The sequence below is a fragment of the Haliotis rufescens genome, unplaced genomic scaffold, assembly GCF_023055435.1.
Source record: "Haliotis rufescens isolate VD_foot unplaced genomic scaffold, xgHalRufe1.0.p SCAF_16, whole genome shotgun sequence".
NCBI lineage: Eukaryota > Metazoa > Mollusca > Gastropoda > Lepetellida > Haliotidae > Haliotis > Haliotis rufescens.
Genome location: NW_025963846.1, coordinates 16,369,673 through 16,392,961, shown reverse-complemented (window position 1 = coordinate 16,392,961; position 23,289 = coordinate 16,369,673). Strand labels below are relative to the sequence as shown.

Sequence of the window (23,289 nt, the reverse complement as noted above, 5' to 3'; positions counted from 1 at the left end):
CCAATTGAAAGCCTGTCAGTCACAGGGGTCCTTTTCAGATTAATGTTAAACTGGGATCCTGATCGCTTTTATTGTGACTCAAGGAATATACAGTAGATTTAGTTCTATCTTTATCTAATTATGTGGTCGTACTGCAGCGTTCTAAATTAAGTGGGTCCTGGAGTCCTTCAGATATTCTCTGGTGGTATTTGAATCTAGGGATCAAATAAATCTTTAACTTTTAACCTTAAGGTCATGACAAGGACCATTTTCACTGCATTCTATGTTACTGTGTGCCAAATTTGTACAGCAAAGCCTGTTTAATGTGAGATAAGGTTGTTTGACCTACGCTTCAAGTTCTGATATTTCTCCTGTGTGCCGGCAGCTAGTTCATCTGCTCGCTTCTTCAGTCGTGTTGCACGCTCGTTTGCATCAGACGTCATATTGAACTTGTTGTTCAACCGACCAGCTGCACTTTGATATTTGTTATCAAGGTCATTTGCATCCTGAAACAAGGCTAATATATTTATCAATAGGTCTATACAGGAAGTCTGAAAAACTTTTCCCAAGATAAAATATATATGTAGAGGGTGCCATTGCCCTTGTGTTAAGAATCTAAAATCACACAATTGGTAAAATGATGTATGTTTGTTTGTAGTATAACACTGCACTCAGCAATATTACAGCTATATGAGCGCGGTCTGTAAATAATCTAGTCTGGACGAGCCAATCTAGTGACGGATGTCGAGTATTGATCTACACATTTTGGATATGATGACATGCATCAACCAAGTCAGCAAGCCTGACCACCCGATCCCTTAAGTTGCCTCTTACAACAAGCATAGTCGCCTCTTATGGCAAGCATGGGTTGCTGAAGGCCTACTCTACCCCGGATCTTCGTGGGGCGGTCAAATGATGAGTGACACTGAGTCTATACAGTGGCACCTCACACAACCCTCTGTTACCATGGTTACTGAGTATATATAAAGCCCGAAGTGATGCAGGTCTCAGACGTTTACTACGGTGAAACCTACAAGTACGGGTATGGTGCTGACAAACCTAGAAACAAAATCAGGGCGAACCCACAATTATAGTTTTCTGGCGTGCCCATGGGACGCAACTCTGCACAGCGAATTGCGGTGCCTTAGACGACTGGGCCACCCGTGCCCCCAGGAATCCTGTGACACATGTACATACCCTCTCTGCCTGGTTGGCAAGATCCGTGGCTTCTCTGGACGCTTTCTCTGCTTCTTCTACTTCAAATTTGTTCTGGTTGTATTTCTTGCGGAGATCACTCAGACGTGCCTTCAGCCTGTCCAAGATAGTCATACTCCTGTTGGACGTATCTGCTGCTGAAGTTGTTTCCGACTCAATCTAGAAAACACAACATACTTCTTACAATGACTGTCCTGAACATCCGTGATGAGGTAGAAAGTAGGCAGATCAGCATCAGTGCAGGTCGTCGGAGTCTGATAACGTCAGTGTCTGTTAACGTCATGCCTGAGAGTTGGTAAGCCTTATGACCAGACCCAATGCCTCTTACCACAACAGTCTGTGCCCAAAACTTTTGAGTCCACTAGCCCAAACGTTGCTCTTAACATCATTTTCATTAGCTTTTAGTGTTGTCATATAGACTATTATTAGCTGAGCTTACTAGACTGAATAGAATTTAACTTTTGACTCAGGCTTCGGACTATTGGTTCATGTCGCAGACTGCTACATTAGGAACTAAGAACTGCCGGTGTCCTATCAGATTGTGTATTGTTTGTTTTGTAAGCTTGTGGATTTTTGCCTAACTCAGCAATATTCCTGTAATATGACTGTGGGCTGTAAATAATCAAATCTGGATCAGACATTCCATTGATTGATATTGTGAGCAACGATCCACACCATCAGGGAACAATGACACATCATCAACAAAGTCACTGAGTCTGACCACCTGATGTATTTGGTTGTGTCTTACGACCAGACCTTATAACACAACCTGTTCCAATCCGGAATCCCCAGTGATCCGACCATGTAACCTACTTGCAATCACTAGCCTACACTTGCCTGTGTTTAGGATGAAGCTGTTGCAATAAGACTACAACAGTTTATATCCTGGTATGTATGTGACAATGTAGGGGGATAATTATATCTTGACATCTGCAAGGTTTCCTACCATGGCCAGATCATCATTAGCATCGCGGATGTTATTCTCAGCGGTGATGATCTCCCTCTCAGCTTCTTCCTGGGCCTTCTTAGCTCCATCCAGGGCACTGAGAACATCCTCGGCTGTTTTCTGGATAGCCGAAGCATCCCCTCTGCAACATCAATGCCAGTTGGCGTTTGTCAGTGCATGTTACTGTGGCTAGTAGCAGAGGAACATACTGTGGTTTCACTGCAGACCTAGGTTATCTGTAGATTTAACCTCACTAAACTGAAACTTGAATCAAACATGCAGCTGCCAAATCAGAGGTGATTATTGTCATGTGAGCAGTGAATATTGTTATTTGAGGGTTGGATATTGTCACGCGATAGTACGATATTGTTACGTGAGAGTTGAATATTGTTACTCGAGAGATGGATATTGTTACGTGGATATTGTTACGTGAGAGGTGGATATTGTTACGTGATAGTTGGATATTGTTACGTGATAGTTGGATATTGTTACTTGACAGTTGCATATTGTCACATGACAGTTGGATATTGTTACTTGACAGTTGCATATTGTCACATGACAGTTGCATATTGTCACATGACAGTTGGATATTGTTACATGAGAGGTGGATATTGTTACTAGAGAGTTGCATATTGTCACATGACAGTTGGATATTGTTACATGAGAGGTGGATATTGTTACTTGAGAGTTGCATATTGTCACATGACAGTTGGATATTGTCACGCGATAGTACGATATTGTTACGTGAGAGTTGAATATTGTTACGTGAGAGGTGGATATTGTTTTATATGTACGTAAGCTCAATCCATTATGCTGTAACTACCAACTTTTGGCCTACCTCAATGACACTTGGGTTTTCAGAATAAGACAATGGAGAACAGCAAGAAAATACATCACCAATAGAACATTTATCAACTACTAGCACTTTGATAACTCACGATGCATCGTCCGCTCTCTGCTTGAGTCTCTTGGCCTTCGCCAAATCATCCCTTGTGTCATCCAGGATAGAGTCAATGTTTTGTAAACCTTGGATGGTTCTGTTGATCTTATCTGCCAGCTCCTCGATCTGAGCCGGAGTCAGAGATATGCTCATAGCCAGCACCTCCTGCGCCACCTTGACACAGAAAAGAGTGAGTGAGTGAGTTGGGTTTAATGCGGATTTGAACTATGACTCTACGCTATGTCTGGGTTGTAGGGTGGGTGATTTAACTGTACAGCCCAGACTTAGCCCCCAGTGACTATTTCCTGTTCCGGCAAATGAAATCTGCCCTACATGAAAGACACTTCCAGGATGACGAGGACATAAAGGCTGCCACAGAGGCGTGGTTAGAGGGCCAATCTGCGGATTTCCATAAAAGTGGCATTAAAAGCTTGAAGGAGAAATGGAATAAGTGTATTGAGGTGAATAGAGATTATATTGAAAAATAAAAGTGCAAAAGATATTCTGCGACTTGGTCTTATATTGAAGTTGCAAAACTTATTGAACGCCCCTCGTATATATTTTTTTGCAACCAACTGTGATCCCCATAATGCAGAAATGTTTGGTAGAACTATGTATATGGTGGATTTCATCAAATAAAAGAAATAAACACAATAAAATGATGTAAGTCGTGGGTGGAGTCTAATAATTAATTCATAATGGCCTTAATACGGTATACAATTAATTTGTAGGATCCTTATTTCCCTCTAGCTGAAATAGTATGTAGGTAACAACAATTTTCCTTTTGTATAGACACAGTATACTGACTCTGAGCCGACAAGTCCTTGTTTTAGCCCCTTAATGCTGAGCGCCAGACAGGGTAACAACAAGTACCATCTTTTAACGTCTTTTGGTATGACCAGCCAGGAGTCGAACCCCGGACCTTCCTCTCTCCGGGCGGACGCTCTAGCACTAGACCACCACAGCGGTCCAAAGAAATAAAGACCTGTCTGCCCAATGTCAAATACTCCAGAATATCCTGGACACCCTTGGACCAGCTGTAAGCTACCTTCTCAATGCTCTCTGGTGTCGCAGCCTCCTCAAGGAAGAACTGTCGGACCCTGTGGAGAAGGTCCTCGAGGTCTTCCCTGGCTGATTCTGATTGGTTCTTGGCAAGCAGGGCCTGGTCATACGCCATCTTGGCGTCCGCCTTAGCTTGCTCCGCATCCTGCTTGGCAGACTCCAGCTAGGAAGGAAATGAAAATTTGCGTAAATCTAAAAGTTGACAGTTTGTTTAGGCAACATTTCTTTTATTTCTTGGTTTACGGATTTCAAACTCTTTTCAAAAGTGAGGTAGGCAAAACAAAAACACGAAAAACCAAGCTCTCAAATCTGTTTTCCTTGACTTTTGTCCTAAAACGTTAGGTAGGTATAAATAAATATATAGTGGAGTAACAAAAGTAAAACAATTTTTCAAGAACATTAAATTATATCCCTTGCACAAATGGCAATATAACAATATTCATGTCATGGTGAAATGCATGAAAGACGCCACCATTTTGGCAGCATTGGAGACGATCAAACTGTGCTTTTTGTTGACCAGCTCTGATGGTATTAGAGAAAGATCCCTGCGAGAAATATCAGAGGGACCTCCCTTTGTTTTACGATCGACGAGTAAACAAAAAATATTTTGTTTGAACTTTTTATGCATTTTTTAAAGTAAAGATCGACGGCTGGGCCACCCATGCCCCAGAGAAACCAAGAAGTTATCATGAATTTTTGTCATTAAACAAAAAATGTTACCCGTCTCTCAGCACAATTTTGAGTTGAAGTTTCCTTCATTTAGTTTGCTTCTATCCATTTCAATAGTTATATGATACCCCTAAATAGTGTATTTCTTCTCAAAGTGTTATGTGAAAAGAGGAAAGTAAACATCTGTGCAGGGCCCTCAGTATGGTATGCTTTACATCAGTGACTTGTCGTGTCCTACTTCTCCATATACTCACATTGGTCACTTTGCTGTATGCTTCTGTTTGCTTCGAGTCCAAGATGTCGGCAGCTTGCTGGGCATACCGCAGAGCCTTGTTGGCCTTGGTGACTGCACCTGCTCCACAGCTGGCTCCTCCACAACGCCCACAGCCGCCACCCCCACACAGATTGTCACAGGGAGCTGCTTGACTGCCACACACCTACAACAGCCATAGTTAGACATGACTTGTCCTGTTTGTCAGCTATATATTGGAGTCAATTTCGGGATGGAGCAGAGATAAAGACTGTTGTATTCGGTTGCGCTTAAAGATGCGTTTGTTTGCTGTTCTTTGCACCACTCTGTAATATTCCAGCCATATGACAACAATATGTTAATAATAAAGTTTGGACCAGGCAATCCAGTGATTGTCAGGGTAAGTCACTGAGTCTGACCACCCAATCTATAAGGTCGCCTCTTCCGGCAAGCATAGGTTGCTGGGGCCTCCCTCTAAACTGGAATCCACCCAGGGTTGTGCTCCGAGAGCTATCGAGACATTGTGACGGTGCCATATCAAGAAAGGTCTGTTTTTTTGCTTAACGCCACACCCAGCAATATTCCAGCTATATGACGGCCTGTAAATAATCAAGTCTGGACAAGACAATCCAGTGACTGACATCACAAGAATCGATCTACACAAATGCATCAACCAAGTCAGCGAGCCTGACCACCTGATCCCGTCAGTAACCTCTTACGACATGCAGGGGTTGCATAAGACCAATTCTAACCTGGATTTTCATGGGTTACAATGTGCTGTGTCATAAAGTGAGATTATATTGCGCAGAGTTCAAATACATCCAGAACAAGCATGGACATATAGGGAACTAGTCTTCCTTGTATTGTACTTAGTGACACAATTGAATCTGATAATGAAGACTCAACTGATATTAATGACCGAGGAGAGAATCAACCGAAGCCAGTGTCTACCAACCTGCTCATTAAGATTAGAAAGCCTGCCTCCCAATGTTGACACCTTGCCATCCAGCTCATCAAGTGAAGCCTTGTTTTCTTTGAGGCGGTTGTTGAAGTCATCTCTTCTCTGGTCAATGAGGGCATCCACCCGTTGCCTGGTACTCTTTGAATCCTCAACAGTCCTCTGTGTTTCATCAACCTTCCGCTGGGCATCACGAGAACGACGCTCAGCCTCACGAGTGATGTTGAAGGCACCTATAGATGAAACATTCACACCACAATTGTAACAACTGGGGTAGCTCCTTGAAGAAACAATTTACATCAACAAGGGAACAACTCACACTCCACATCAGCACACCAACAAGGGGAATAACTCACTCTCCACATCAGCACACAAACAAGGGGAATAACTCACTCTCCACATCAGCACACCAACAAGGGGAACAACTCACTCTCCACACCAGTACACCAACAAGGGAAACAACTCCTTCTCCACATCAGCACACCAACAAGGGGAATAACTCACACTCCACATCAGCACACCCCCAAGGGGAATAACTCACTCTCGACATCAGCACACTAACAAGGGGAACAACTCACTCTCCACATCAGCACACCAACAGAGGAACAACTCACCCTCCACGTCAGCACACCAAGAAGGGGAATAACTCACTCTCCTCATTAGCACACCAACAAGGGGAATAACTCACTCTCCACATCAGCACACCAACAAGGGGAATAACTCACTCTCCTCATTAGCACACCAACAAGGGGAACAACTCACTCTCCACATCAGCACACCAACAGGTAACTCTCCACATCAGCACACCAACAAGGGGAATAACTCACCCTCCACATCAGCACACAAACAGAGGAATAACTCACCCTCCACATCAGCACACCAACAGATAACTCTCCAGATCAGCACACCAACAAGGGGAATAACTCACCCTCCACATCAGCACACTAACAGATAACTCTCCACATCAGCACACAAACAGAGGAATAACTCACCCTCCACATCAGCACACCAACAGATAACTCTCCACATCGGCACACCAACAAGGGGAACAACTCACCCTCCACATCCGCACACCAACAAGGGGAATAACTCACTCTCCACATCAGCACACCAACAGATAACTCTCCAGATCAGCACACCAACAAGGGGAATAACTCACCCTCCACATCAGCACACTAACAGATAACTCTCCACATCAGCACACAAACAGAGGAATAACTCACCCTCCACATCAGCACACCAACAGATAACTCTCCACATCGGCACACCAACAAGGGGAACAACTCACTCTCCACATCAGCACACCAACAAGGGGAACAACTCACCCTCCACATCCGCACACCAACAAGGGGAATAACTCACTCTCCACGTCAGCACACAAACAGAGGAATAACTCACTCTCCACATCAGCACACCAACAAGGGGAATAACTCACCCTCCACATCCGCACACCAACAAGGGGAATAACTCACTCTCCACATCAGCACACCAACAGATAACTCTCCAGATCAGCACACCAACAAGGGGACTAACTCACTCTCCACGTCAGCACACCAACAGATAACTCTCCACATCAGCACACCAACAGATAACTCTCCACATCAGCACACCAACAGATAACTCTCCACATCAGCACACCAACAAGGGGAATAACTCATCCTCCACATCAGCACACCAACAGATAACTCTCCACATCAGCACACCAACAGATAACTCTCCACATCAGCACACCAACAAGGGGAATAACTCATCCTCCACATCAGCACACCAACAGATAACTCTCCACATCAGCACACAAACAGATAACTCTCCACATCAGCACACCAACAAGGGGAACAACTCACTCTCCACATCAGCAAACCAGCAAGAGGAACAACTCACCCTCCACATCTCGGGCCTGAATGTCTGTGGCGTTTCCTCTCAGCTCCTCAGCCAGGTTCTTCAAGTCCTCCACGCGGCGCTGCAAGATAGCGATCTGGTTGTTCCCGCTCTGTACACGAGCTGTCGTGTTACTCAGCTCCCTGTCGACATTGTTCAGGGCCTTGTTGCTCTCGGTCAAGTTACGCCTGCAGAGACCAATCGTTAGATAAAAAATGTGTCTGATTATATTCTTGATTATCCAACTATGTATCTACATGTATTTACAAAGGGGAGCAGCACTGCTACATTACACGAGATTTGGGTCAGTCACCTGATTGTGTCCAACATGTTCTGGATGTCCTGCACGTCCACTCGTGTGACGTTGGCTGTGGACAGGATGCGACGGATCTCGTCAATGTTGTTCTGCATGTGCTTGAATTCATCATCAAATGCCTTGATGGCTCCCGTCACTGAGATATTGTTGCCTGTCTCCACCAAGCTGTGAGTCTGGTCTGGAACAGAAACATGAGTCTCACACAAATCCTTATCAACTCTGGTCTGGAACAGAAACATGAGTCTCACACAAACCCTTATCAACTCTGGTCTGGAACAGAAACATGAGTCTCACACAAATTCTAATCAACTCTGGTCTGGAACAGAAACATGAGTCTCACACAAATCCTTATCAACTCTGGTCTGGAACAGAAACATGAGTCTCACACAAACCCTTATCAACTCTGGTCTGGAACAGAAACATGAGTCTCACACAAATTCTAATCAACTCTAGTCTGGAATAGAAACATGAGTCTCACACAAGTCCTTATCAACTCTGGTCTGGAATAGTAACATGAGTCTCACACAAATTCTAATCAACTCTAGTCTGGAATAGAAACATGAGTCTCACACAAATTCTAATCAACTCTGGTCTGGAACAGAAACATGAGTCTCACACAAATCCTTATCAACTCTGGTCTGGAACAGAAACATGAGTCTCACACAAATCCTTATCAACTCTGGTCTGGAACAGAAACATGAGTCTCACACAAATCCTTATCAACTCTGGTCTGGAACAGAAACATGAGTCTCACACAAATCCTTATCAACTCTGGTCTGGAATAGTAACATGAGTCTCACACAAATTCTAATCAACTCTGGTCTGGAATAGAAACATGAGTCTCACACAAATTCTAATCAACTCTAGTCTGGAATAGAAACATGAGTCTCACACAAATCCTTATCAACTCTGGTCTGGAATAGAAACATGAGTCTCACACAAGTCCTTATCAACTGTGGTCTGGAATAGAAACATGATTCTCACACAAGTCTTTATCAACTCTGGTCTGGAACAGAAACATGATTCTCACACAAGTCCTTATCAACTCTGGTCTGGAACAGAAACATGAGTCTCACACAAGTCCTTATCAACTCTGGTCTGGAACAGAAACATGAGTCTCACACAAGTCCTTATCAACTCTGGTCTGGAATAGAAACATGCGTCTCACACAAGTCCTTATCAACTTAGGTCTGGAATAGAAACATGTCTAACCCAAGTCCTTATAAACTTAATGTTTCGAACTATTAACTAAAGGTGAGGTGAAATTGGGTTTAACGTCGCGTCCAAGCTTATTGCACTTATATAGCGACGTAACTATTAACTAAAGCATGCGATATATTGTGGTACGTATCACAATACATGAATCGTTATTACAATAAATTGCAATTAGAAAGTCAGGTCAATACCCATCAATACCATCAACAAAACCTAGAGGACATTGCTGGGGAATTCTTTCAGTCCTGGAATACCCCTAGGGTCCAAATGCTGCTACGTCGTATGTGTTGCTAAGCATGAACTCACCTCTGAGGTCACGGATGATTCTATCCCAGTTGTCGAAGCACTCGCCACATGGCACACAGTTGGGCAGATCTCCGGTTGTTCCACGGGCACATCGGTCGCACTTGTAGCCTGTGACACCCTGTTCGCACACACACTGACCGGTGCGGCGGTCACACTGCATGGAGGTAGATCCCTGGGGGTCGCAGTCACATGCTGCAAGGTACAAGCTGGGTTAACATTCTCACGTACGGATGGAAACAAGTGAGTGAAAGAGTGAGTGAGTGAGTGAGTGAGTGAGGTTTAACACAGCAATGAACAGTATTTACAGTCACATAATGGCATATGATTTTGATTGTTTAACACCGCACTCAGCAATATTACAGCTATATGACAGCGGTCTGTAAATAATCGAGTCTGGACCAGACAACCCAGTGATTGATATCATGAGCATCGATCCATGCAATTGGGATCTCCATCATGGCACTGTACAAAAAGACATCTAACTGTAATGATTCTACCAATTATAACAGAATCCTCTTTACATTTGTAATATTAAATGATTTCAACATATGACTGGTACTCACGGAAGCACTGGTCGAGGGGGTCTCCCCAGAAGAAGTCCTCACAGTCACCACAAGTCTGTCCCCCTCGCCCGGCTCGACACTCACACTGGCCTTCCAGCTGGGAACACACACATGGCACATTAACAGATGTAGGGAACACATACATGGCACATGAACAGATGTAGGGAACACACACGTGGCACATGAACAGATGTAGGGAACACATACGAGGCACATGAACAGATGTAGGGCACACATACGTGACACATTAACAGATGTAGGGAACACACACGTGGCACATGAACAGATGTAGGGCACACATACGTGGCACATTAACAGATGTAGGGAACACATACGTGGCACATGAACAGATGTAGGGAACACATACGTGGCACATGAACAGATGTAGGGAACACATACGTGGCACATTAACAGATGTAGGGAACACATACGTGGCACATGAACAGATGTAGGGAACACATACGTGGCACATGAACTGATGTAGGGAACACATACGTGGCACATGAACAGATGTAGGGAACACATACGTGGCACATGAACAGATGTAGGGAACACACACATGACACATTAACAGATATAGGGCACACATACGTGGCACATGAACAGATGTAGGGAACACACACATGACACATTAACAGATATAGGGCACACATACGTGGCACATGAACAGATGTAGGGAACACACACACATTGTAACCTGGCAACTCTCATGCATCTGGGACCAGACTCACTCTCTCACGCAATGCCTCAGAAACCTCACACCTATTCGCTCAAAACAACCTTAAAAAACAATCATAGTTTAACTTTTTGTCGATTTGCCTTGTTTCTCATCACAACTGTCGAAGAGCTTTTTTCATTATTTCTACATCTCTCTGTTAAGAAAATTTACTAAAAATAGAAAAACCAGATAGGGCAGATAGATAGAGAGCTCCAATATACTGGGCAAAAGAGTTTGGATTGGGGGTTTCGTCCCCCGCCCCAGCCCCCACTTCACCCTGGACCTGACCAGGACCTGCAGCCCTGTACCCTGGTCAATACACATCTCAGTCATTGAATACATTTAGGGTTGACATGGGAGGTCAGTTGATGTTGGGATAACAAATGGCAGATCAATAGACGTCATACACATCATGAGAGTCCTACAAGATTATTAAAATCATGGAACTAAATTTCTGAATTTAACTTTCTTTTGTACAATCAACATACTTCTATACCGATTAAAGAATGTTAATATTGGGTATTCATTTCTGTATAACAGCAAAGTCTAAACCAAAAGAACAGAAAGTTCCTGATAACATTATGAGTGAGTGAGTGAGTGATTGAGTGAGTGAGTTGGGTTTAACGCCGCTTTTAACAGTATTCCAGTCATATCGCGGCGTGTCAGCTTAATGTGGGAGGAAAGCCCGAAGTGATGCAGGTCTCAGACATTTACCACTTCGGTGAAACCCACAAGCACGGGTATGGTGCTGACAAACCTAGAAACATAATTGGGGCGAACCGGGATTCGAACCCACAATCATAGGTTTCTGGCGTTCCCAAGGGACGCAACTCTGCACAGCGAATCGCGTTGCCTTAGACGACTGGGCCACCCGTGCCCCCTAACCTGAAAGGAGAATTGTTTACCTGAGTGCACTCAGTGGAGAGAGATCCCTGGGGGTCACAGTTGCAGGCATCACATCCCTTCCCACTCTGCAGGTTGTAGTGGCCCGGGGCACACTGGTCACATCGGAGACCCACCACGTTAGGCAGACAGGGGCACTGACCATTGCGACGGTCACACTGACCACCATCAGCGTCTGTACCCAGTGAGAAGCAAACGCAACCTGGCAGAAGACAAGTCTGACATCTTAAAAATACTTATTACCTACGAGGGCAAACATATCGGAGTTCATAAAATTCAAATGTGACCTAGGGTCATATCACGTCACGAGACATCAGGGTATTGTTTTCGTAATCCGGACGGCATTTTTGACGGCAATCGAATCTTGTTGTGATGCGAGGTTGGAATGACGACACACTAGAAATGATGTCATAACTGAAGATTGTAAATTCCGGTATTTCCCTCACTTTGGCTTTGGAAATACCGGAATTTAGACACTCGTGCCGTAAACATAGTATGACATAAACACTCATATAATATCCTCTATATATTCTTATTTGAAAATGTATTGATGCTATCTTATTAATTCTGATGAACAAATGACCATTGCAATGGTCACACTGACCCCCCCCCCCCCCCCCCCCCCAGGTGTCTGCACCCAGTGAGACGCAACCTGGCAGAAGACAAATCTAACTTTTGTAAAAATAAATATCTATATTTGACAATGTATTTCTGCCGCCTCATCTCTTAGAACAATCAATTCTGATGAAAAAAAATTCATTTTGTTGTATAAAGTATATTCTCTAAAAGCTCCTTCTTACTCTTGCAGTCTTGAGTGGTGGCATCACCATAGTAGCCAGGTGTACAGTGTTCACAGCTGAAGCCCTCACTATTGAACAGACACTTGAGGCACTCGCCACTCTCGCGGTCACAGCTGCCCGCGACGTCGGGGTCAATGTTGTTGTTGCACATGCACTGCTCACAACTGCCACCAGGTGACAGAGGGTTGCCAAAATAGTTCTCGGAACACCGGTCACACGTGGGTCCTGCAAATATAACTCAAGGCGTGAGTGAGTGAGTCGGGTTTAACCTCGCTTGGATCAGTATTCCACTTCATGGCGTGTCAGCTTAATGTTGGAGGAAAGACTGAACAGATGCAGGTCTCGGACATTTCCCACTTGAAACCTACCAGTATGGGTATGGTGCTGACAAACCTAGAAACATAATCAGGGCAAACCAAAAACCTAAGGAATTATGAATGCACATTGTCATGTTACTGAAAACCCTCCTACTCATTTTATTATCAACTCTATTTAACCTTTGGTTTGTGTAATTGGAGTGAATACTATGCCATTTCAGATAGAACGTTCTTAAATCTCAATCCAAGTCCATGAACGATATATCTGTTGTCTAAATGACCTGCCAGTACAAAAATAAAAACAAAAGGTATCAAAACCTTATCATACAATGTTTTTCAACATATTTCTTTGTATTTTTGTTGAAGCATGAGTTTCAGTTGAAAACTATTCTCATATCAACTGGGATATTTATTTGAACTTTGAGTTGTGGCTCACCGACCAACAAAAGGGAAATGGATCTGACACAAGTCTGCCATCTATCATAAATCTTAACACAATTGAGTTATCCCCCCTTACTTTCGTATCCAGGGTAACAGTCACATGTTACAGAGCTGCTCCTTGGATCGAGAGTGCAGGTGTCGGCGTGCTGGTTCTCGGAACCTGGTCCACCGGGGCAGAGACAGGGGCGGCAGGGAATACGCACACCAACACGGGGGTCGCCATAGTAACCATTCATACACCTGCAACAGGGACATCAATATTCAAGGAGCAGTCCATTAAATTTTGAAGTCTATGTAATTTCAGTCCATCTGTCACAAATCCAGTCTCATTTTTCAGGCAATATGTATAATATGTACATTGCCTGAGTGAACCAGTCAATATACATGCTGACTGACATTTTCAGTCAATATACATATTGCCTGTTCATAGACATTGACTAACATATACACAGAGGTTATCATGCAAGTGTGTTTCGGGATGGTAAATATCCTGTAATAGTTATAAACATTGTATTTAGCGAGCCTTGGCTGAGAAACCTATCCATTATATACTACTCAAAAGAAGTTAAGGATCACCCGATTCTTTCATATTGGTAATGTTAATCTGTCATGGCATGAGAGATTAACTATTGAAATATGGAAGATTCAGGTGATCCTTAACTTCTTTTGAGTAGTATATGATCAAGACAAAGACAAAGTTGAACACTTTGATGAATGTTTTTCATTCAAGTGCACGATGTTTAATTATGAAATTAAATAATTGAAATAATGGCAGCTATGTCACAAAATGGCACCCTGAACACTGGTTCCAAGACATCCTGGCAACAGCCAGCAACTTTCCGTCATCAAATAAGTCATTGCGTACTCCCATACCTATCACAGTACTGTCCATCGGTGAAGTTCCTGCATGAAATACAGCGTCCGTCAAGGTTGTCACAGGTGTCGGCGTTGCCGTTGCACTGACACTGTCGACACTGGGGGAAGCCCCAGAACCCCACGCGGCAACTGTCGCAGGCACGTCCGTAGGCGTTCTGGATACACGTACACTGCCCGGTCTGCTCATTACAGAAGTTGTCCCGGGCACCGATGTTGTGGCAGTTGCAAGCTGGTGGCAGAAAAAATAAAACATCTTGAATCTCTTCTGGCGAATTGCATATTTTTAGCAATGAAAATACACCTTTTAGTTCAAGAATGAATTCTTTTTGAAAAAAAAACACTGCTAACTTTCTTTCTGGGTTTTGGGTCGACCTATTATTTGCAATTTAACATAAGAAGAGAAACCTATCCTCTGTTGTTACTGTTAATAAAAGTGTCCAGAAATCTTTAAAAACATATTCAAGATGCCAAAACTGAACACTCCTAGTAGAACACTTAAACAGATTTCCTCTTTCAAATAAAGGCCCAAGGTGAATGAGCGGCATCTATATTTTTTTACAATTTCTAACAGTGAAAAAAGCAAGAAAAAATACTAGTGAACTGAGGAATCGTTAAGAACTATTTTGTCGGTGCTGCAGTATCTGACTATCAACACATTCTTTATGACAGAATTCAGAAGCTCACCTGTACAGCCGTTGGGCCCGAATCCATACGTTCCGGGAGCACACTGGTCACATCTCCTGCCGACCACGTTGGGCTTGCAGGGGCACCGACCTCCCTCGGGGTTACACTCACGACTTACGGAGCCGGTGGGGTCACAGTCGCAGTCTGCACACACATATAGACGGAAATACAACATATATGTTTCAGCAGCAGTCGTACCATCATTTCTGGGTCAAACACTGGGCTTTGGGTCTTAGAAAGAGTCCACAAGACTTACAACTTCAAAAACGTACCAGGGCTCTCTTGTTTAACAGAGATGTAATGATACGGTGGAGCAACAATACCATATTTTACCCCAATACTACATATTTCATAAGGTGATATTTTTTTCTTCTTGCAGGTGAATCACAACCCTGAATCATGCTTTATTAAATTTCACAGAGTGAAGAAGGAATACGAAGGGCAGAAACATAAGGCTAGTGGGCACTGCGATCGTTATGCTATTTATAGCATATATATATTCATAATACTAGAGAATATACAAAAGCTACTTCTGGATCTGTTTATGGTATTTTTCACGTTTTTACACCAACATAACTTGTCATGTAATGTATTGCATGTATTGAGATACAGGGGTTGTAAATCAGTGCACTGTATCGTGAGCCTCGTATCGCAATACAATACTGTATCACCGTATTGTTACACCATTATTGTTTCAGGTGATTGTAAAGCATGCAGTGACCTGTAGATGCCAATTAGCAGAGTATAAAACTGATAGAAAACAGCACAATCAGCACAATAGGCATAATATAATGATCAATTTATGGCAGCACTATCACAAAACTACTAGTTCCTTCATAATGACATCAACATCTGCAGGATCTGTTCCACATTGTGGATGCAACATTTAGAAGTCCAAAATCCACAAAGCTAAAAAAATCTATAAAAAGGGTTTGTAATAAAACAGCATATAGTTAAAGTGATTGAAATCCACTGACCGATGGCTCCATTGTGAAGCACAGCGGAGATGCTGAAGATATGGCCCTTGCAGACGTCGGGCATGTCTGCCTGGATGGAGTTGAACTGCAGCTGACGACATCGGTTGCGCAGGAAGTCGTTCTTCATGTACTCGTGGAGCCCAGGGATCTGGTAGATGGGGATGGCATCCGTGTGGGGAACCAGGATCAACTAGAAACATACACAGGGTTGTGAGTGAGTGAGTGAGTGAGTGAGTGAGTGAGTGAGTGAGTGAGAGAGTGGGTGAGTGAATGAGTGAGTGAGTGAGTGGGTGGGTGTTTGTGTGTGTGTGTGAGAGAGAGTGAGAGAGAGAGAGTGGGTGAGTGTTGTGTGAGTGAGTGAGTGAGTGAGTGAGTGGATGGGTGGGTGAGTGGGTGTTGGAGGGGAGTGAGTGAGTTGGTGAGTGAGTGGTTGGGCGAGTGAGTGAGTGAGGGGTGGGTTGGTGAGAGAGTGAGAGTGAGAGTGAGTAAGTGTTTGCGTGTGTGTGTGGGAGGGGGAGTGAGTGAGTGAGTTGGCGAGTGAGTGGTTGGGCGAGTGAGTGAGTGAGTGGTTGGGCGAGTGAGTGAGTGAGTGGGGGTGAGTGAGTGAGTGAGTGAGTGAGTGAGTATGGTTTTATGCCGCTTTTAGCAATATTACAGCAATATCACGGCGGGGGACACCAGAAATGGGCTTCACACATTGTACCCATTTCGGGAATCGAACCCAGGTTTTTCGGTGTGACGAGCGAACGTTTTAACCACTAGGCTACCCGACCGCCCCGTGAGTGAGTGAGGGGGTGGGTTGTGAGAGAGTGAGAGTGAGTAAGTGTTTGTGTGTGTGTGTGGGGGGGGGGGGGGGAAGGTGTGAATGAGTGAGTGAGTGAGTATGTGTCTGAGCAGGATTACTGCGGCAATGTCACGGCAGTGTTACAGCAATGTTACAGATACATCATAAATCTTCTTTTGCACTTATATAGCGACATGCTTGCATGCATGTGCTTGCATGCTTGTACTAGTCCAGGGTTATGCCGATTTTAGAGTGCTAGCACACTGTGATACCATGCCGCACGTTAACATGAATTCCCCACTCAGACACAGTATACTGACTCTGAGCCGACCAGACCTTGTTTTAGCCAGGCAAGGTAACAACAAGCACAATCTTTTAACGTCTTTTGGTATGACGCAGCCGGGAATCTAACCTCCAACCTTCCGCTCTCAGGGCAGACGCTCTACCACTAGACCACAGAGGCGGTCGCAACATCATCACAGTAACATCAATAATTCAGCAATATCACAGCGATGTGACAGCAACAATACAGCAACATCATGGACTATATTGCAGCATCATGTGTACAGAACAGCCTAGAGTTTAGTTACACGAGGACACAAGTGTCTGCAACTCACAGAGTCAATGAACATGGTGGCATCGGGTGTCAGTTGGCCTTGCTTGTAACGCTGGAAGTCCAGTCGGATGGTGTACATCTTGCCGCTCTCCAGGCAGGATGGAGGGGTCACCAGCTGGTAGCGTGCACCTTGGGTAGATGGCAGATTACTTAATAACATCACTACACTGTATGACCAAACAGGCTTACATGAGAGGTGGTACAACATGGTACTTCAACTAGACTTATGTTTGTGAAGCCTGACCTAAATGTTGTGGTTGCAGTTACACTTCTAAAAAAAGGGTAGGAGTATTTGTTTTTTCAAAAACCTAGAAAACTATCTGGCACTGTTTGGCATATATTTCACGTGTGCGCTTTGTTTTGTCACAAACAGTGGGATCTACATAAAATGTTACTGTAAGCACCTTAGTTAGAGTTGGGTGGGTAATCGGAATAACATCAAATTGTTTAAATTGTTATTGCATGACAATGCCAATGTCACTCTGTTCACCAAGCTCAGCTCTCATCAGAATAACAAGACTTTTTTATAAAGGAGTAAAATACTGTTGAATCCCTTTTCAAAACATAAGCAAAGGTCATTTTTTATGCACGACATGAATCTTTGTGTCCTCACCTGGTTCAATGGTGACAGATTTGATGTCCTCCTGAGGGTTGAAGTCAGCACACAGACCATCTGGATCCACCTGATCTGGGCGTACCACCGTCACCCGAACATCCTCCCACATCTCCGGCATCTGAGGTCAAGATCAAGCATATTTAAGCTCAAATTCCATCTGTACAGTCCAAATTTACAAAAAGACCCTAAACACAATCAATAAACACAATATTCAAACCTCTCATATATGCAACAGACATCAATACCCATTTCTTGAAACATGACAAACACTTTTCACCAACAAAAGGAGAACTTCTTACCCTAGGGTCGTATCTGAGGACGATGTCGTAGTAGGTGGGGAAGCTGATGTCAGTGACGGTGAACTCGATGCTGTCTCCCTCCATCACTCTCATGTAACCAGGGCCGGTCCAGTACGATGGACCACCAGGGATTGGCTCACGGATGTACACTCGGGCATTCTGCGGAAATGTTACATTTCAAATTTATCATTTGTGACTATTTAAGTGACAATTCATTTAAAAGAACATTTAATCCAATCGAAATAAGAAATTAATGGTCAACAATTATAAAATTGGAGGGTTTTTAAAGCCCTCACAACCAATCCAACTGATTTTGTGATAATGAAGGAATGGGGTAGCCTCTGGGTCCACCTTATGACCCAAAATGCAATTCAGTGGCTTCGTGAGCAGATGTACAGCTTAGTAGTTTCGTTATATGTGGTTTAACATTCAAATCTGGCATTTAACAGATAGACAATCAGTGCCAGACACAATATTTGTCTTGACCATCGGCATGAGTTTTGTGGAAGAACTGTTCTTTTAAACCCATGTTGACCAGTAGGCTGTAATTCTTAAATTTACCCCTGTAACGCTTCTCTCTATCCATAGCAATGCTAACAAATTACCTTTGCCAAGCACACATGTACCATGCTTGCCACCAAGAAGACTAGACTAGACTAGACTAGAAGACCAAGAAGGGAGATAACTCTCAGTTTCCCTCAAGCTACGAGAAGTGCTATATTCCTAACACTTATTAAAACTGAATTTAAGTAACCTCAAATTACACACTGTAACCAGTGTAAAGCAATCAAAATAGGATTCCATGCACCGACACTATGACAAATGATAAAGCTGGATCAGTTACTCACCCCGGTGCCGCGGCCAAACTCCGCCTCGTAGATGTAATAATCCAAGCCAGCGAAGAAGTAGCCTGGCTCCACCTGCTTGCAGTGTTTGCCCATGATGTGCGGCCGACAGGTGCACTGTCCTGACTGCTGGTCACATGACTCGCTGAGAGAGCCACCTATGTCACAGTTGCAAGCTTCACATCCATAAGGGCCATCACTCAGACCATAGAAGCCGCGCTGGAAGAGTGACACACAGGTTATAGCACAAGAAAGGGGAAGTCCTGCTACATTAAACCTTTAGTCCTTAGACGTTCATGTAAACTCACACCAAATCAAAATCTTACATCGTTTCTAACTTCACTTGCTTATTTTAATGTCCTCATAAAATCTGAGCCCTCATCTGGTTCCAGGTACTTTTATACTGTGTCCGGTTCACCCTTTCCTGTGGGAGAGCTGTACTTACAAACACTGAGGTGATACACGATGATTCATGCTTATTGCTCTCAAGTGGCCTTCTGTCTTATAATTCATAGTGGGGCGGTCAGGTAGCCTAGTGGTTAAAGCGTTCGCTCGTCACGCCGAAGACCCGGGTTCGATTCCCGACATGGGTACAATGTGTGAAGCCCATTTCTGGTGTCCCCCGCCATGACATTGCTGGAATATTGCTAAAAGCGGCATAAAACCATACTCACTCACTAGAACTCATAGTATGTAAAGTTATCAATGATAATATCATAAAAAAACTTCAGCCTGTATATATGATTTGATCCATATTTAATGTTCAATGTTCTGGAGGCCATCTCTACAATGGGGAGGTGAGGTAGCCTAGTGGTTAAAGCGTTCGCTCGTCACGCTGAAAGCCCAGGGTTCGATTCTCCAGATGGGCAAAATGTGTGAAGCCCATTTCTTGTGTCCCTTGCTGGGATATTGCTGGAATATTGCTTAAGAAAAAGCGTAAAACTGAACTCATTCACTCATCTGTTAATATTAATAAAATAAGCCAGATAGATTGGGACTGAGATTGTTTAGTTTTCCAGTGTCGATTATAAATACTTTGTGCGCCAGCTAAACCATGATGATGACATCATGCTCGTGTCCTTGTTGATTATGAACAAGGAATTCACAGGCCACTCATTCAGGCCAAGTGGAATTGAGGCAAGTAAAAGTCATTGTGCCAAATTATAGAGAAATTATATATCAGCCATAACATGGTTCAAGTCGGAGAAATCACTCGAATCTGCCGATTCTTGGAGTTGAATCATCTCGCCTCAGGTCTTGATTCTCACTATTTCTCCATTACATAGACAGGCCTAATTCTACACTGAATGCCTCATATCTTAGACTTCTTGTCTGTATTGTTTCATTTTATCATGAATATTTTGTTGAATACTAGCTAATCATATGTACTAAAGATACGACTGAAACACTTTCAGACTAAAAAACAAAGACGTGGTCACACACAGAAACTCTGACCCCACACCAGCCATGTTCACAACAATAGCCACGGCAGTGGCACCAGGACAGGATGTTCATTGGGGGAATCAAACTCAGGTATTCGGCATAACGATCCACCACCTTAACCACTAGGCTACCTACCCCATTGGTCCCTATTAATGTGAGCTGGAAGGAACATGAGAATGATAAGTTTCGGCCTTAAGTACTCACATGGCAAGTGTCACAGTTCTGTCCGGTTACGTATCTCTTACACAGACAGAGGCCAGTGTGCTGGTCACACCCATAGTCTCCAAGTGTACCCAGAGGATTACACGAGCAGGCTGAAAAAGGTTTTTGTATTTATCATTTTTATTTCAACTCTAAGCAGGGTACATATTCATGAATTGAATTCATGAACATGAAGTTCAAATGTACTATTATTTACAGTAAGAATATGCTGAAATACACAATCCAGGTGTCACTAATCAACACATTAATTGAATATGTTTTTCTATATAGTTTTTTAACAGATACAAACAGTGTAATAAACACAGCATATTTACATCACAAACATGCAAGTGTTTGGAATGAATGAGATCATGTTTCTAAAGTAATAAATCACATAATATCTCGCAAATTAATTTCAATTTTTAAGTCCCTTGCAATACATGCATTATTTCTAAGATAGAAATTTAAGCCAGACTGCTAACCCAAGCCGACTTGATAAGGGTTACCTGAGGCATCAGGATTATTATCAGTGGTAAGTTATCATGTTTGTTTGTTTTTGTTGTTTAATGCCGCACTCAGCAATATTCCAGCTATATGACGGCGGTCTGTAAATAATCGAGTCTGGAGCAGACAATCCAGTGATTAATAGCATGAGCATCGATCCACGCAATTGGGATTCGATGAAATGCATCAACCAAGTCAGCGAGTCTGACCACCCGATCCTGTTACGACAAGCACAGTCGCCTTTTACGGCAAGCATGGGTTGCTGAAGACCCATTCTACCCCGGATCTTCACGGGCTGTAAGTTATCATGATTTGGGTAGTATACTTTTAAGATGTTTATTGTATTCAAGGCCATATGGCCAACATAACATGAAAATTAATAATTGTAACATGATGGAATATACAAAGTTAATATGTCACAAAAGTAAAATTTCTTCCTTTTATCTTTAAATGACCCATTGGTAATTGGAAGAATTTTTTAATGAATTTCAAAATTTATCTTTCACATCTTCATATAAAAATTGAAAATTTTTAAGTTGCATGAATGCAGTATTTGCCAGCCATGATTTTCAAAATGTGTAAGGTTTCATGGCTTTGAAGTAGTCACTGAAACACATTTGAAAACAGCGAAGCTGGACTCACCGTCACAGCCAAGTGGGTTGTCTCCCTGCAGATTCCAGTAGTTCTCTACACACTGGTCACATCTGGACCCTCGCACATGGCGCTTGCACCGACATCGGCCCCCCTCCAGGCCAAGCACCTCATCTGTATGACTCTCGCACTCGCCATTCCGCTCCGAGCCGGCAGGGTCACAGTCACATGCTGCAGTGTAAAGGTGGGACAATGTCATAAATGTACAGGTCGGTCACAATGTTATAAATGTACTAAACACCGTCACAATGCTATAAATGTCCTAAACACCGTCACAATGCTATAAATGTACAGGTCAGTCACAACGTTATAAATGTACTGAATACAGTCACAATGTCATAAATGTACAGGTCAGTCACAATGTTATAAATGTACTAAACACCGTCACAATGCTATAAATGTCCTAAACACCGTCACAATGCTATAAATGTACAGGTCAGTCACAATGTTATAAATGTACTGAATACAGTCACAATGTCATAAATGTACAGGTCAGTCACAATGTTATAAATGTACTAAACACCGTCACAATGCTATAAATGTCCTAAACACCGTCACAATGCTATAAATGTACAGGTCAGTCACAACGTTATAAATGTACTGAATACAGTCACAATGTCATAAATGTACAGGTCAGTCACAATGTTATAAATGTACTAAACACCGTCACAATGCTATAAATGTCCTAAACACCGTCACAATGCTATAAATGTACAGGTCAGTCACAACGTTATAAATGTACTGAATACAGTCACAATGTCATAAATGTACAGGTCAGTCACAATGTTATAAATGTACTGAATACAGTCACAATGTCATATATGTACTGAACACAGTCACAATGCTATAAATGTACAGGTCAGTCACAATGTTATAAATGTACTAAACACTGTCACAATGCTATAAATGTACAGGTCAGTCACAATGTTATAAATGTACTAAACACCGTCACAATGCTATAAATGTACTGAACACAGTCACAACGTTATAAATGTAAAGGTCAGTCACAACGTTATAAATGTACTGAATACAGTCACAATGTCATAAATGTACAGGTCAGTCACAATGTTATAAATGTACTAAACACAGTCGTTATGTCATAAATGTACAGGTCAGTCACAATGTTATAAATGTACAGAATACAGTCGTTATGTTATAAATGTCCAGGTCAGTCACTATGTTATAAATGTACAGGTCAGTCACAACGTTATAAATGTACTGAATACAGTCACAATGTCATAAATGTACAGGTCAGTCACAATGTCATAAATGTACTAAACACAGTCGTTATGTTATAAATGTCCAGGTCAGTCACTA

At 42.9% G+C, this 23,289-nt stretch overlaps 1 protein-coding gene across 2 annotated transcripts in view; it reads right to left on the bottom strand.

Moving 5' to 3' along the window:
* The window catches only part of LOC124120935 (laminin subunit beta-1-like), a 71,961-nt gene that overhangs the window by 2,414 nt on the left and 46,258 nt on the right, over positions 1-23,289 (bottom strand). For both annotated transcript variants that reach the window (XM_046483849.2, XM_046483857.2), the window contains exons 8-30: positions 21,964-22,143; positions 20,821-20,930; positions 19,177-19,392; positions 18,329-18,487; positions 18,027-18,147; positions 17,415-17,542; positions 16,014-16,203; positions 15,037-15,180; positions 14,350-14,581; positions 13,553-13,716; positions 12,719-12,943; positions 11,921-12,120; positions 10,298-10,394; positions 9,735-9,926; positions 8,211-8,391; positions 7,901-8,085; positions 6,017-6,252; positions 5,066-5,248; positions 4,129-4,305; positions 3,079-3,254; positions 2,141-2,282; positions 1,177-1,353; positions 329-485 (exon numbers count right to left, since the gene is read on the bottom strand). In XM_046483849.2, coding sequence (XP_046339805.1) covers positions 329-485; positions 1,177-1,353; positions 2,141-2,282; positions 3,079-3,254; positions 4,129-4,305; positions 5,066-5,248; positions 6,017-6,252; positions 7,901-8,085; positions 8,211-8,391; positions 9,735-9,926; positions 10,298-10,394; positions 11,921-12,120; positions 12,719-12,943; positions 13,553-13,716; positions 14,350-14,581; positions 15,037-15,180; positions 16,014-16,203; positions 17,415-17,542; positions 18,027-18,147; positions 18,329-18,487; positions 19,177-19,392; positions 20,821-20,930; positions 21,964-22,143 — 3,972 coding nt within the window. The remainder of the gene's footprint in view (positions 1-328; positions 486-1,176; positions 1,354-2,140; positions 2,283-3,078; positions 3,255-4,128; positions 4,306-5,065; positions 5,249-6,016; positions 6,253-7,900; positions 8,086-8,210; positions 8,392-9,734; positions 9,927-10,297; positions 10,395-11,920; positions 12,121-12,718; positions 12,944-13,552; positions 13,717-14,349; positions 14,582-15,036; positions 15,181-16,013; positions 16,204-17,414; positions 17,543-18,026; positions 18,148-18,328; positions 18,488-19,176; positions 19,393-20,820; positions 20,931-21,963; positions 22,144-23,289) is intronic.